Here is a 13802-nt window from a genome sequence, read left to right as displayed (position 1 = left end):
TTTGTTATCTGCGAAGCAGGACGAGAACAGCAGCTTTGTCACAGGACTCTGACGAGGACCGTGGTACATGTGTTCATGCGTATAAAGTGCTGATCAGATTACGATGTTCCTACTTCGGGCCCAATAAATGTGATGCATTCACTTTTTCAACAAAACACTACATAAAACAAGTATCACCGGGGTACCTGACCGATCTTCCTTGCTTCACGAGATCAGGGTCGGAGGCAGCTACGAAAGGACAAAATGGGCACTGGCTCACTTCCCAATCAAGCAGATATCTGACCGTGGGAAAGCACTCTGACCTCTCCGAGTCTCTTCAGGTGCTTCTGAGGCGAGATGGGCATGGTAGCCCCCAGCCCGCAGGACTGCGGGGGCATGGGAGGTGGTAACAAGAGGGCCCAAAATACACGTGTGTGATCTTGTTTGCGTTTGAATCTAGAGGAATCAGAAACGTTCATTTACGGGGCGCCTGGCGGCTCAGTCGGTTGAGCGTCCAACTCTTGATTTTGGCTCAGGTCGTGATCCCAGGGTCGTGGGATCAAGCCCTGCATCGGGCTGAGTGTGGCGGCTGCTTGGGATTCTCTCTCCCTCTGCCCCTCCCCGGCTCGCACACGTGCACACGTGCGTGCATCGTCTCTCAAACAAAAAAAGAGAAACATTTCATTCAAGCATGTAAGGACACCTTAACCATCACATGCATTTTTATAGCTCAAGTGCTTTTGCAAGTGCCTACAGTTTTGAAAATCCAGCACCTGGCACTTTCAGGCCTTCCTGCAGACCTACTGCCCGGACCCCTCCTGCCCATTCAAAGCAGGTCCTGCTTACTGGATTCAGTAGCTCTTTCGGAATGGTAGTCACGCCTCCATGCTGCGAAGGGAACAGACGTCGAAAAGGCAGCAAGTGTCCTCTCTCCTGCCATTTCACCTTCTAGGGCCTTTAACAATGATTGGCATGTGGCAGGAGGTTAAAAAAAATGCTAAAAACGAATAAAGGGTGCTGAGAAGGCACGATGCACCCACCTCTCTGTTCGAGTGTGACAGATGGAACGAAGACGACCGAACGTTCTTTCTGCCTTCAAGTAACCTTCAATCTAGTCAAGAAAATCAGATTGAGAAAACTTAAATATCAGATGACGTGTGACCTACCTCGAGTGCTGTAAGGGAGTTTAGAGAGAACAGAGAAGTTTATGTGAATAAAGAGGTCAGAAAAGGCTTCCTGAGGGAAGTGTGAACAGGGCTGGGTTTCGAAGGACTTCACGGAGAGACAATAAAGGCTTCGAGATGGGGAGGCAAAGTGGCGTGTGCGGATCCACGACTTAGCCAGGTTCCCTGGGGCAGAAGGAAGGTTCCTGGGGGCTGAGCTTTAAGAGAACACGCAGTCCGGCCACGGAGGGCGCCACGTACAGAAGAAAAGAGGGGCTGGACTGGCAAGAGACTGAGCCGTATTATAATCTGGTCCCCAAAGTAGGACACGTTCCTCTCGGCCCCCATCTTTCTTGAAGCAAGCTGTCCTTAACGTCTTCAGTCAGGGCAGGGATGAACTGATTCCCACTTGCTTCATACCAGGGATCTGATTAGCGTGAACATCCCGGCCAAGACCAGGAAAACACACAACGTCGTCACCTACCTTCCTCTACCTGGGGAATCCCTACCTCCCTCACTCCTTCAGTAGGGCGTAGAGTAACGAACGGACGCAGTCTTTGCTCTATGGCTTTGGAAGTGCTCCAAGTTTCCAACTACGGAAGCATCTTCTCTCCAGGAAAAGGAGTTTCATCGCCGAGTACAAACGCTTCTTTATTTAAGTCAGAGTTTGTTCGGTGTCCTGATCACAACAGGCACACGGTTTTACCCATCTCCCTGGAGAAGGCTCTATCTCGACGTAATGCACAGCTTCTGGCTTCTGCACACAGTGAAAGATGGCGGCCAGAGCACAAGTTCTCAACACTCGGGAGGGAGCACCGGGAGGGACGCCCGTTTCCTGCTCCCGGCTCTTGCCTGGCGCCCCTGGCCTGCCGCCTGCACGCCCGTGGCCAAGAAGTGATTTTCAAAGATGCAGGAGCTTCGAGTTTTCCCGTTTCCTCCAGGGCCTCCACAGGCAAAGGCAGGTTGTCTTCGTCTCGTCCGGCACTTGTGCCGGTAAAGACGGAGGGAGGCTGGTCTCAAAGAGCGCACAGCAAGATTAACCCTGGCACTTGGCAGGCTCTGAACTGGCTGACTGGCGTGAAAACGATTCCTCTCGCTCGTGAACGAGTACAAATGAACTCCTGAATGCCAAAGCGACTAGCTGTGAGGTTACCGAACCCAAGAAAGGCCTCGAACCAGCAAGGCTTCAGTCCAGACCAAAGGCTGCAGTCTTTACCGGCCACACACATCCAATACACCTGGACTTACGAGTCTACGGCACATGTAAGCACGTTTCCGTATCCGGTGCTCCCAGCTTTCCAAAGCTCCCACACGGCGGTCACCTTACTCTCTCTGAACCACATCTCTGTGAACAAAATGTTATCTCTGTTTTCCAGGTGGACAGCGAAGGTAAGTGACTGACCCAAAGCAACACAGTATCACAGAGAGAGTTGAGGGTTTCCAGAGCCCCAAGGTCAAGTTCTTCCCGCAAACTCTAACTGGGACCGTGCGTAGGAATAACCGGCAGAGCCTTACGCAATGCACGTACCCAGGTTCCGCGTCTGGACAGCTGGTCTCAGTAGGGCTGAGGTGCAGCCTGGGCCCCCTCTGTTTTGACCTTGATGGGCCCTCCCAGGAGAGAACCATCACATGGAATCCTCGACTTGAGGGCCTTCAGAAGCTTCTCCTGATGTCAGGCAGAACCCCCAGGCCCAAAGGTACCCTGTCCCATGTACAACAGCTGCTGCTCGTTGGAAAGGTGCCCACCACCGTGTCCTTGTGTGTAATCCACTGTGCCCTCCCATGGAAGGGGAGACCCTTGCAGGTCACACACTGCACCTGCCCCGTGCAGCCCACATCAGCTCACCACAGCTCGCTTGGCTGTGGATGAAGTATGCAGACACTGAGGGAGCGTCCGCACGTGGGGTGGGCTCGGGCCGTGCTATCCTAACTGGATAGAAGACACCAGAATCTCGGTCCACCAACTGCAAGGAACCTAATCTCTCAGACCAGCGAATCTGCGAGCCCACAAAGCCGGGGTCCAAGCACTCAGCTGACTAGTCACACCCTGGTTGGTTTGCTGTGGCACGAGCATTTCAACAACCGGTCATCCTCCAAGGCCTGATTTCTGGCACTCGAGTCTGCACTCTCAGGGAGGTGGGGAGTTTCGAGGTTCCCCACTCTTAGTGTGTCAGGCCCCCCTCCCGGCTCGTGTGCAATTTCCAGTCCAGGGTGGGGGTCTACCTAAGTGTGTTGCTACCGAAGGGAAATGAAAGAAATTAACTTATTGAGTATCTCCTGAGGCCCCCCGCTAGATGCTTCACGTGAGTAATCTCATTTAATCGACACCATCACTCGGGGAGGCAGGTAATACCCCCGCTTTACAAAGAGGCAAACCAAAGCACAAAGGGCCTAAGTCACTGGCTGGAGGGAGCAAGACTGGTGGGGAAGCAAAGGTGGCGAAGCGCCTCCCCTGAGTGTCGGCACACACACCCTGAAGGGGACAAGGGCTCACCTCTGCAACGCAGTGAACGTCGGGGCAGGGATGTCGCCAATGCCGAGCAAAGGACGGAACAGACTCGGCTGCTCTGGGGAGAAAAAGCTCTTCCCTCGGGTTTCATCAGGCAAAGCGTGGCCGGGGGCACACGCCACACCCCCTCCCACACCTCGGCCCCCAGACTCCTGAGTGGCCCCTGCCTCATCTCCTTTCACCTGAACCCCTCCCCTCTCCCAGACTCACCCAGGGGACACCTCCTCCCGAAGGCTCCCTTCAGTTCTCAGCACGGCAAAACCACATCCTCCTCCTGCCCACGCACCTCACCGGTGTCCCTAAGAATTTATCCTACACTTCAGCGTTTGTCTGTCTTTGGCTACCCCACCCCACGCTTTTGCTGTCGGTTCAGCACCCTCTCAGGACAGTAAATTTCTGCAGGGAGGCCTGAAGATTACACACAGGTCACGTACTTGCATCTTCTACTGGGGCTTATGTTTAGTAAATGTTTAGGAAGTGTTTTCTCAATGAACAGTTACCCTACCCGCTAAAAGGCCCTCCTTCCTTCCAAAACATACATACCGAGTCTCAAAACCGACACAGTTAGAGACGCTTTTGCAAGCATCCCAAGGAACCAGCAAGAATCATACGGACCCAGGTTGGTACCCTCTTCCTCATTCCTCTGGGTAATGAGCCCAGTTAACTTCTTTCCTCTAAGTTTTGTTCGCGTGTGTTTAACACAAGAGACTACTAATATGCTAAGCAAGGAGAAATGGGGAATGGAAATCAGGACTGTTTTTACAAAAGTAGCATCTGAGCCAGTTAAATATTGACTGATGAAGCTTCCCCCGATTCCAAAATATAAAATACAAACATTATAGCAAAATTTTGTCATTTATGCACTACTTCTCTCCTCTATGTTACCCTCAAAGTAGCCCTTTTCCTAGAAGTGAAATAACTAAGGCCTAGAGAAATACAGTGACTTGCCCAAGGTCACAGCTTTTAAGTTTACCTTCTACAAACTGAAGCCAAGTCTTTGGATCCCAGATCCACAACACTGCCTCTCTTTCAGCAAAACTCAACAATAATCGCAACACTTATTTAATAACGGAGGACAGATTGGTATTTTAAAATACTTCTGCTCTGCCGCCATAACAGCTACATCATTTCCCAGAATGACGTTCGGCTTGTGGCCAGTCAAACTCCAGGCAAGACTGTCAAGTCAATGCAGTCTGGCTGTCCTCCCCGCTCCTGCTCTGTTTTTCTCTCCTTCAACTCTCCACCCTCTGCTCTTTCCACCAACCAGGTGCTCCCACTATCGCCTATTAAAGACCCACACAGCTGTGCATTCTAACAGATCCTGGGGGGTCAAAGACCGTGTGATCATAAGCTCCTCGCAGTGAGGGACTGTGACCGATAGAATTCAAATTACTTTAATACCTACCTACAACATCAGTCTCGTAGGCATTTACCAACCCCTCCTAGACTAGAGCTGACAGCGTGCTAAGACTTGGTAGTGGTGGAGGACGACTAAGACACGCTCCCTGACCACCAAGAGCTCAAACTGCAGGAGGGCGGGAAGATGTGGAAGGAACACTGTCGTACATCGCCCCGAGGGCAGCCCTGCAGAGAGACGGGATGTAAGGGCCGAAGGGGTCAGGACAAGGGGTCAGTCCATCCCACCCCAGGTGGGGGTCCTCTATTCTGTTCTCCGCTTCCCACAGACGCGGAGGGGTGCCGAGAGCCAGGCCCCACAACGGGCTCTGGGCCCACCGGAGAGACTCACAAGGGTGTGCCAGCTGGAGGACGTGAGGTCCATTCACAGGAGGGCATTCCAGGCACAGACTGTCTGAGGAGATGAACGGAAGCGAAACTGCCTACGCCTCCTTGCTGGGTGCCTTCAGGCAAATTACCCAACCTCTCTGGGTGTCTGTTCTCATTTCTTTCATCCATTTGACAGGTGTTTTTTAGACAGCTACCATTGCAAGGCACTAGGGATACAGCAGTGAACAAAAATAGATTTTTAAAGCCCTACTTTGCAGCACTTAACGTTCTGCTAGAGGGAGACAAACAATAAACAAACACAAAATTAAAATCCACAGGAAGTAGATGGTGATATGTGATCTGGGGGAAAAATGGGGCAGAGTAAGGCGGAAAGGGAGTGCCCATTATGGGAGGGGGTATGTTAAAAAGAGAGGTCGAGGCCACAGCTGAGCAGAGACCCCAGGAGATGAGGCAGCAAACCATGCGGTCATCTGGAGGAAGAGGTCGGGAGAGACGGAGTATGGCGGCTGAGCAAGCCCTGTGAGATACCCCCAGAGGGGGGCGCCCGCAGCCAGGTGGGAAGCCACTGGAGGGTTCTGAGCTCTGGACTGACATGGCCTGAGTCGATATTTTCCAATGAAAACCAGCTGAAAAACCAGGAGCAGGAGGGCAAGGCACACGGGAAGCTTGGAGGCAGTTACAAGACCACGGCAGTGAGTCGGGTGGGAGACGGTGGCCACGTGGACCAGGCTGGTAGCACCAGAGGCGCCGAGAAGTGTCGGGACTCTGGGCATGCTTTGACGTAGCGCCGACTGGGGTGCCTGGGTGGCTCAGTCGGTTGAGGGACATAGAGCCGGCAGAACTCGCCCGGATAGCTCAGGCACGGAGTAGGAGAGAAAGAAAAGGGTCAGGGATGATGGAGCTACCAAAGGAAGGCTGGGCTATGGAAAACTGTAGAAGCAATGGCTCCAGAAAAGATACAAGAAAGGTGTCAGATGTGCTAAGTTTGAGATGCCCGGCAGACTTCCAGGTGGCAGCACAAAGCAAGCAGCTGAATCCACGGGACCAGTCTGGGGAAAGGTCTGGGGGGGAGGTATACGTTTCAGGTTTGTCCACATCCCCGAGCTTCTGTTTTCATTTATGTTACGTGGGTTCCAGTTACCATGGGCGAAGCGACTAGCGGTATCTGGGGAACAGCAGGGCAACAGCCCCTTCCCCATCGCTGCCCAGCCCAGCCTCCGTCTCCTGTTGATGAGTGTTACCTGCTCGCCACAGTGTGAAAGTCGCCGTACCTAAACCCCCGTCTCTTGGGCGGATGACGGGGCTGGGGAGATGAGAGGGGCTAGGCTGGCTTAGGCTCGGGACACCGGGTGGGCTGTGCTGGCTTCCAGACCTCAGGTCTTCCCCGAGACCCCCTCATCTCAACTCATCTCCGTATTCCAGTGGAAGAGCAAGGGAAAGAACGACACTTTCCAAGACTGGATATAAACACGGATTAATCAAGAAAGAGCCGGTTGGTGTTTGAACCTCCACGCTTCCAGGACACTTTACTCAACAAAAGAAAATAAAGCAAACAGACTCAGGGTAGTACCTTCCCGTTTTCACGTGACTGACACATTCCAACTATGGATTTTAGATCTTGGAGTTGGCATACCACATTCCTTCTAGAAATAAACCAGGGTAAGCATCAGGAATTCTGAGAAACAGAGGTTTCTGATTTGGGTTCCATTCTCCCTTGTGGGATCACAGAGCCAAAAATCACATTTTAAAATGTTTCTTCTGGGGAGGGGAGGGAACGTGGTCCCTGCTCGGGCTCTGGAAGTGGAAGGGAAGCCAGAGAGGCCTCCGCAAAGCTGTCTCTAGTACTCACTGGTGCTCAGAAGGCAGTCGCCGTGGTGTGTAGTGACTGGCAAATGTTTACTAAACCACGAATTCAGTAAACTTCTCACGTAAGAGGTCTTTTTAAAAAGGCAAAAATATAAGGGAAGCGTGTCTACCACAGCAGCCAGCTAGAACAGCTTGCCTGGTGTTGGAACAATACAGTCTTGAAGCCAACGGCAGGCAGAAACTACCCTAACCATCTGGAAAATGCTGGCCCAACCACCCAAGCTCTCAGGATTCTGCAACCCTGCGGGTTTGGCCCCAGCAAATCACTACGATGGTCAGCAGGCTCTGCAGTGAGATCACCCGCAGAGATTCCTTAGGAAACGGGAGCGGAGCTCTGCCACCCCAGCGGCTGGGGTGTGCTAAGGACACTTCGCAGTTTTCTCAGGAGGTCAGCCGCGGGCTTTTCGACGCGCTCTTCTGAACCAGCGCACTGAACGGGCACCGTGGCACCAGCACCAGGCCCGCACCGAGCCGGCCTGATCACGTGCCTGTTTCTCCTTCCTCGTTAAATCCCCTGAAAACGATCGGTGTCGACTGCTTATTGAGGACCTATTGTGCGTCAAGCAGTCTTAGGCACAAAGGAGTCAAAGTTAAAAACACAGGACACTGGAAAGCTCTCAGGGAACTCCTCGTGCCTTACTAGGGAGTAACGTGTCCCCTGACGCACAGAGCAAGTTCACGTCCTCTCATTTGCTTCCAACGGCGTCACAGACTTTCTTAGAGAAAATTCCCACAGAAGATGATGACGATAAAAGGCGAAGAGCCCTGCCAGGTCCACACAGGCCGTACGTGGCGGAAACTGGGTTATAAACTCGGTTTCGCCCCTCCCCAGGAGGAGGGGCCGCTGTGACGATCATGGTCACGGGTTAATCTCCCAGGAGCACGCCCGCCTCGGGTCCACCTGCCTGACTGGACGTGCGGCTTCCGGATCCGGGCTTCTTTCCTACCTGGACCTCCTCGCCTTTGCCTCAGATGTCCCATCTCCGTAAGGGCAGTCTGCCTGCTTCCCCCAAGCCGACGGTTCTGAGGGTCTGCTTCCCAGGCGTACAGCATCGCCGTCACCTGGGAACTTACTAGAAATGCAGATCCCCAAGCCCAGCCCAGACCTACCAGACCCGAGCTTCTGGGAGGGGGGGCCCAGCAATCCAGGCTTTCACGGGCCCTCCAGGGGTCTCCACTGCAGGCTACAGCCTGAGCACCACCCTGACCGGAGCTACAAAGCTAACAAGCTCCTCTAAAGTGCCTGTGTTGCCCCACCGTGATCACTCAGCCCCACACAAAGCCCGTGACTAAAGAAGGCGGCCAACTGTCCAGTATGGGCAGCAGTCACAAAACGCAGTCACACCCAGAAAAGTTCTTTGCGGCCAGCTTAAGCGAAGCCGGACACACAGGTAATAGACCCCCCCCCCCCCCTTCTGGTCTACTTTCCACACACGGCCCCACCTTCTCAGTCCAGCAGCACACTGGCCCTCAACGTGACCCCATTCCAACTGCTCAGACCCAGCTTTTGGGCTGGGAGCTGACCCAAGGGGACAAGGCTTGTTGATACATATGCCTCTTCCCTAACTAGGAAACGAGGTGACCGGCTCCAAGCTCTGTTCAAGGCGACGGTTAGCTAAGGCTTACTCCATCCCGAATAGATGCTAACAGTAAGATACGAACCCCACAGCTGTACTACTTTCTACACTCTCCCAAACTCCTCCGTAAATCTCAGAAGGATCAGAAAAGCTAACCTGCCAACGGGGATTAGAACCCGGGACTCCGAATTCACCGTCTATGGACCTATCTACTGTAACACGTCAAGCATAAAACAAATTCTTGTGAGTTATCTAATGGAGCTACCATAAAACAGTAAGTTCTGGTCCCCGTGTAAGGGCACAGGCCCCACGTCCCCAGAGCATGTTGCCACATGGAAAGAATATCCTTTTCACCAGCCCAGGCCACTAGAAATAATGCAGAGACACTCTCTTAAACAAAGGAGAACTTCCTAGATCCAAAGCTCCAAGTTTATAGAAAGGGCGGGGACACCCTTTCCAGCCCTGCTTTTCTTCCTACAGATCTGATGATCCTCTCATCTACTCTCTTGATTTTGATTAAAAGGTCTCTAAATTTCCTCTTACAAACAACGAAAGGTGGTTATTCTGTTATCGTTTTAATGTCTATCGCCGCAACCTTCCGGAGGGAACAAAAAAGGCCTGTAGAAACGGAACTGGGGTTCCCACACAATCACCCCCCTCGCCCATCGATATGGTATTTACGCTCAGTTCTAAAATACGCTGTAATTCCATTTGAGAAATGAGAGCCTGCCGGAGGTTAGGGACAGACACACACACACACACACACACACACACACACACACACAGTCTTCTGTATGCTCCAAAAGGTGGAAATATACACACAAATGGTCAGATAACCCTCCCATTCTGCCTCCTTTATTCTCATTTCTTAGAAACTACCTCTGTTGGAACATCCCTTCCCATGTTCATACCCAGGGACAGATCCTCAGAGAAGAGAAGGAATAAGATTCACAAAAGACTCATTTGGAGCATTGATAATTACAGCAGCCGAAAAGCTTCTGAAAGCAGAGAAGGACCCTGCTAACAAAACATCATCAGAGCACTTCCCAGAAAACTGCCCAAGCACGAGATTACTATTAACAATGAGGAGGGAAATCAGAGCCAAAATCAAGCCTCAACTAAGCAGACAGACTTGCAGGATTTTCCATCTTTGCTGCTACCATGAGCATTTTTTTAAAAGAGCAGTGGACTCCATGAGTTTGACAAAGGAAGAAAAACAAAAGAGAGCGAGAGACTCATTCTGGATAGAGTTGCTATTCTGCATTCATAACTCTACACCACCCACAGCAGCTCAGAGGAGGCACAAGGTGGGGTCCCCGGCAAATTTACGCACGAGCACCCCAATTATCCCCTGCTGCACGTGTGCATGCAGTAAACACCCCCGACCTGCACCACCTCTGAGCCTCCCACCCCCGCGACCGGGATAAAGCCCACGGAATGCAGGAAAGAACCGTTTTGGGGGTGAGAACCAGCCAGAGCCCGAGCTGTCATTACACAGCAAAAACCCAGCGAGAACAAAAACCCAGCGGCAGGCTGATGTAGAAAGCCCACGACGTACCTGAATTCTTCAAATGCAAACATGACCTAGTCAGAGACAACGTCCTTAGATTGTCTGGTAGCCTTTTTGGTTCGGAGGACAACCATTTAGTCAGTCGGATGGTGCAAAGTGCAGAAAAAAGAGGCGGGGTTTCCACCCCCCCCACCCCCCCAATATTCGGAAGTAAAAGGCTTTCTGCAGACAGGGGCCTGCGGCCTCCAGCTCCGCCAGCTGCTGACAAGCGGCAGCTAACAGGGGAGGCAGCTAGAAAACCATGTGATCATTCCAGCAAGTCTGATTAATGCAGCGTATGCTTAGGCTCCAGGCTGGGAGCTGGATTAGCCCTGAGAAAGAAGTCGAACCCCGGGCATGCCTGGGGTCCTGGGTGAATCGCACGCACATCCGCCACCCCTGCACCCGAAATCTGCAGGTTGGGAAGTGGGGGGCAAAAGCCTGAAGGAACGCAGCCGGCTCCCGGGCGACCTGCCCGATTGCCTCATCTTCCATGGCTGCCGCCGCCGCCACGGGCAGGTGTGGCCGGTGAACGGCGGAGAGGATTCCAGGCTGCGCCTCCCTGAGAATTCCTCAGAGTTCCGGAATCACAGGTGTCACACTGTGTGCTCACCGCCTCACCGTCAACAACATGACCTTGTGGGTCCACCGTGATAAGTGATCTCACTGACTCCATCACTCATTTATTGGGTGTGTAGCACGTGCTAGGCTCTTATCGATTCCTGGAGGCACAAAACTTATGTAATGATTCCAGAACAGAAGTTGAGAAGAAGGAAACGAGGTGTCAGCCAAAAGGAGAGAAATGTTTACCAGTCTGTAAAGCCCAAGCTGGCAAGGTTTGGCTGCATTCTGAGACTTGCCATTAAGGAGATCTTCAAGCATTTGGCCTGCAAATGCTCTTTATAAACCAGGGGAGACAGATCTCACGTCAAGACCCGTGACTCGCTCCTGCCTTTCTCTCTCCCTCACACCCATAGGTACCATCAGTCACTAGTCCGGACTCTACCTCCAAAAGGTTTCTTTGAATCCGGCTGCCCCGTCCCGTGCCCGCGGCATTGCTCGCGTGGCCCGGCGCCTTACGACCGGTCTTCCTCCCTCTGTCCCTTCTGCCAGAGCCGTTGTCTGAATCTGACTCGGAGGCCGGTGCCCCTTCCAACCCCGCACGAGTTCCCCGGTGCCCACGGGGTCAGGCGAAAAGGCCTCGGCCCCGTGAACCAAGTCTTTTCTCTCCAACTCTCTCCCGGTTCCCTAACTTCCTCGGCCTATGGGGCAAGCGGCCCAGATCGGTCCCGGCTCCGTGTGCGAGCTGCGTGTTGTCGCGCGTGCTCCACCCCCGGCCCGGTGAGCCGCTCTCGCTACTGCCACCGACGCGCCACCCGGCACCCTGCCCGATCTTCCCTGAGACCCAGAAGGGCAGCGACACGCACTCCCAGAGCCTGGCGCAGAGCAGGACAGAGAGGAGCCATTGGATAAGGGTCTGCCGAAGGAACGACCGTTCTCCTCTGCTCTCCATCAGGGAGGAGAGTGGCGGAGCACAGGTGTCCACGCGAAGCTGCTCCGCGGGGGCTGTGCGCATTCTCCCCGCCTCACGGAGCGGCCACGACCCAGGGCCCGAGTCAAAGACACGAAGCGGTAACCGCCACCGGAGGCAGACTGATTAGTGAGGACGATCTGGGGGGAACCCTGTGATCCCTCAAGCCACACAGCAATCACCAACTGAACTGAACTGCTCGCGAATGCTCGCACACGACTTCCTGACAGGTCTCCGCCTGGGACCCTCCAGTGACGGCAGCTTCTCGGCAGAATCAGGATAGAACAGAAAACACAAGAGACTCAGAGTCATTAAATAACGGAGTTTACGTCCCAGATCTGCCACTTCCTGACTCTGTGATCACCGGCAGGCGACCCGAGCTGTCCGCGCCCTGGGCTCTCTGCGTGCGCAGCGGGACTGATGCGGATGCTGCCCGGGCCTTCCTCTTGCGGGACGGCTGTGGGGAGCCCACAGGGCAGCCCCCCGGGGAGCTGTGAGAGCTCCCCGCGGAGTGCACCGAGCTGTGGAACGTTCGCGATCATCGTTACCACCTCACAAGGCTGCCTCTCCCTGACAGTGCTGACTGCTGGACATTCGTCCCCACGGGAAGGCCACCCCCCTCAGTGGTACTCTACCTGCTTACAGGTAGCTCATTTATTTTAATTTTTGGGGTGACGGTCAGGGCCTTTCTGTCCCGTGATTCTCAGGACAAGGGGTGTGCGTGCATGTACACGTAAACATATATACTGTGTATGGAGGTATGTCTAAAATCACTGTCCTAAACCTTAAATTTATTTTATTTAAAAAAATTTTTTTTAATGTTTTTATCTATTTTTGAGACAGAGAGAGACAGAGCATGAGCAGGGGAGGGGCAGAAAGAGGGAGACACAGAATCTGAAGCAGCTCCAGGCTCCGAGCTGTCAGCACCGAGCCCGAAGTGGGGCTCGAACTCATGAACCACGAGATCATGACCTGAGCTGAAGTCGGACAGTCAACTGACTGAGCCACTCGGGCACCCCTACTAAATCTTAAATTAAAAAAAAAAAAAAAGCAGTAGAGGGGCGCCTGGGTGGCTCAGTCAGTTAAGCCTCTGACTCCTGATTTCAGCTCAGGTCATGATCCCAGGGTTGTGGGATCGATCCCCACATAGGGCTCTGTGCTGGGCATGGAGCCTGCTTAAGATTCTCATTCTCTCTCTCTCTCTCTCTCTCTCCCCCTCTGCCCTGCTCACACTCTCCCCCTTTCTCTTAAAAAAGAAAAAAAAGGCAGTAGAGATTGCCAAAGTCTTAGGAAGAGCAATTAACCCAGACCAAATAGAATTATAAGATGTTTTTATTTATTAAACTACCTGGTGAGAGTCATGGATGAGGGTAGGGGCAGCTGGTAATCAAGCAGACACAAGCTTCTTGAGGGAAAGGAGATTCCAGAGCATTCTGTTATCAGTCGTTCCCAGCCTCAGGGACAACGCTAGTGAACTGCAGACACTCACTACTTACTTCTGACTGAAGGATGTGCTGGTTGGTCTAATGGTCGGAACCTGCATTCTTAGCACCACCTGCGAGGTCTGGAGAGGAGTGGCAGTGACCTTAGCTCCCAGACATTTGTCATGCTGGGAGCTGGCCAGATGGGCTTTAGCCTAGCCACAGGCAGGTCCAGGGTGGCAGAGGCCTGGGGGAGGGAGACCTCTGGACTTCATGCCTGTTTTCCATCAGTAACTCAAGACTCTCCTCTTGGAACACTCGTTATATCTTTCAGGGCAATTCTTAAGGTCCTGGTACGAGCAGAGCTGATAAAAAATGGTGAAAAGTTTCCAAATCCCAGCACCAAGAATATCTGAGACAGAATTTATGAGATTCCCCAATTTGCTAATAAAGAAACAGAG

At 53.0% G+C, this 13802-nt stretch overlaps 1 protein-coding gene across 4 annotated transcripts in view; it reads right to left on the bottom strand.

Annotated features, from left to right (window-relative positions):
• EVL (Enah/Vasp-like) overlaps positions 1–13802 on the bottom strand; it is a 267581-nt gene that overhangs the window by 219480 nt on the left and 34299 nt on the right. The window contains exon 1 of one of the 4 annotated variants that reach the window (XM_060620742.3): positions 10399–10543. The exons of 1 other annotated variant lie outside the window; for it this stretch is intronic. In XM_060620742.3, the coding sequence (XP_060476725.2) occupies positions 10399–10421 (23 nt within the window). In that variant the 5' untranslated portion in view covers positions 10422–10543. Of the gene's footprint in view, positions 1–10398; positions 10544–13802 lie in introns of those variants that run through there. 2 more of the 4 variants (XM_081795995.1, XM_060620739.3) reach the window with 2 other exon arrangements.

This window comes from Panthera onca, chromosome B3 (assembly GCF_046562875.1).
Source record: "Panthera onca isolate mPanOnc1 chromosome B3, mPanOnc1 haplotype 2, whole genome shotgun sequence".
Lineage (NCBI taxonomy): Eukaryota > Metazoa > Chordata > Mammalia > Carnivora > Felidae > Panthera > Panthera onca.
This window is presented reverse-complemented; position numbering and strand designations above follow the sequence as displayed.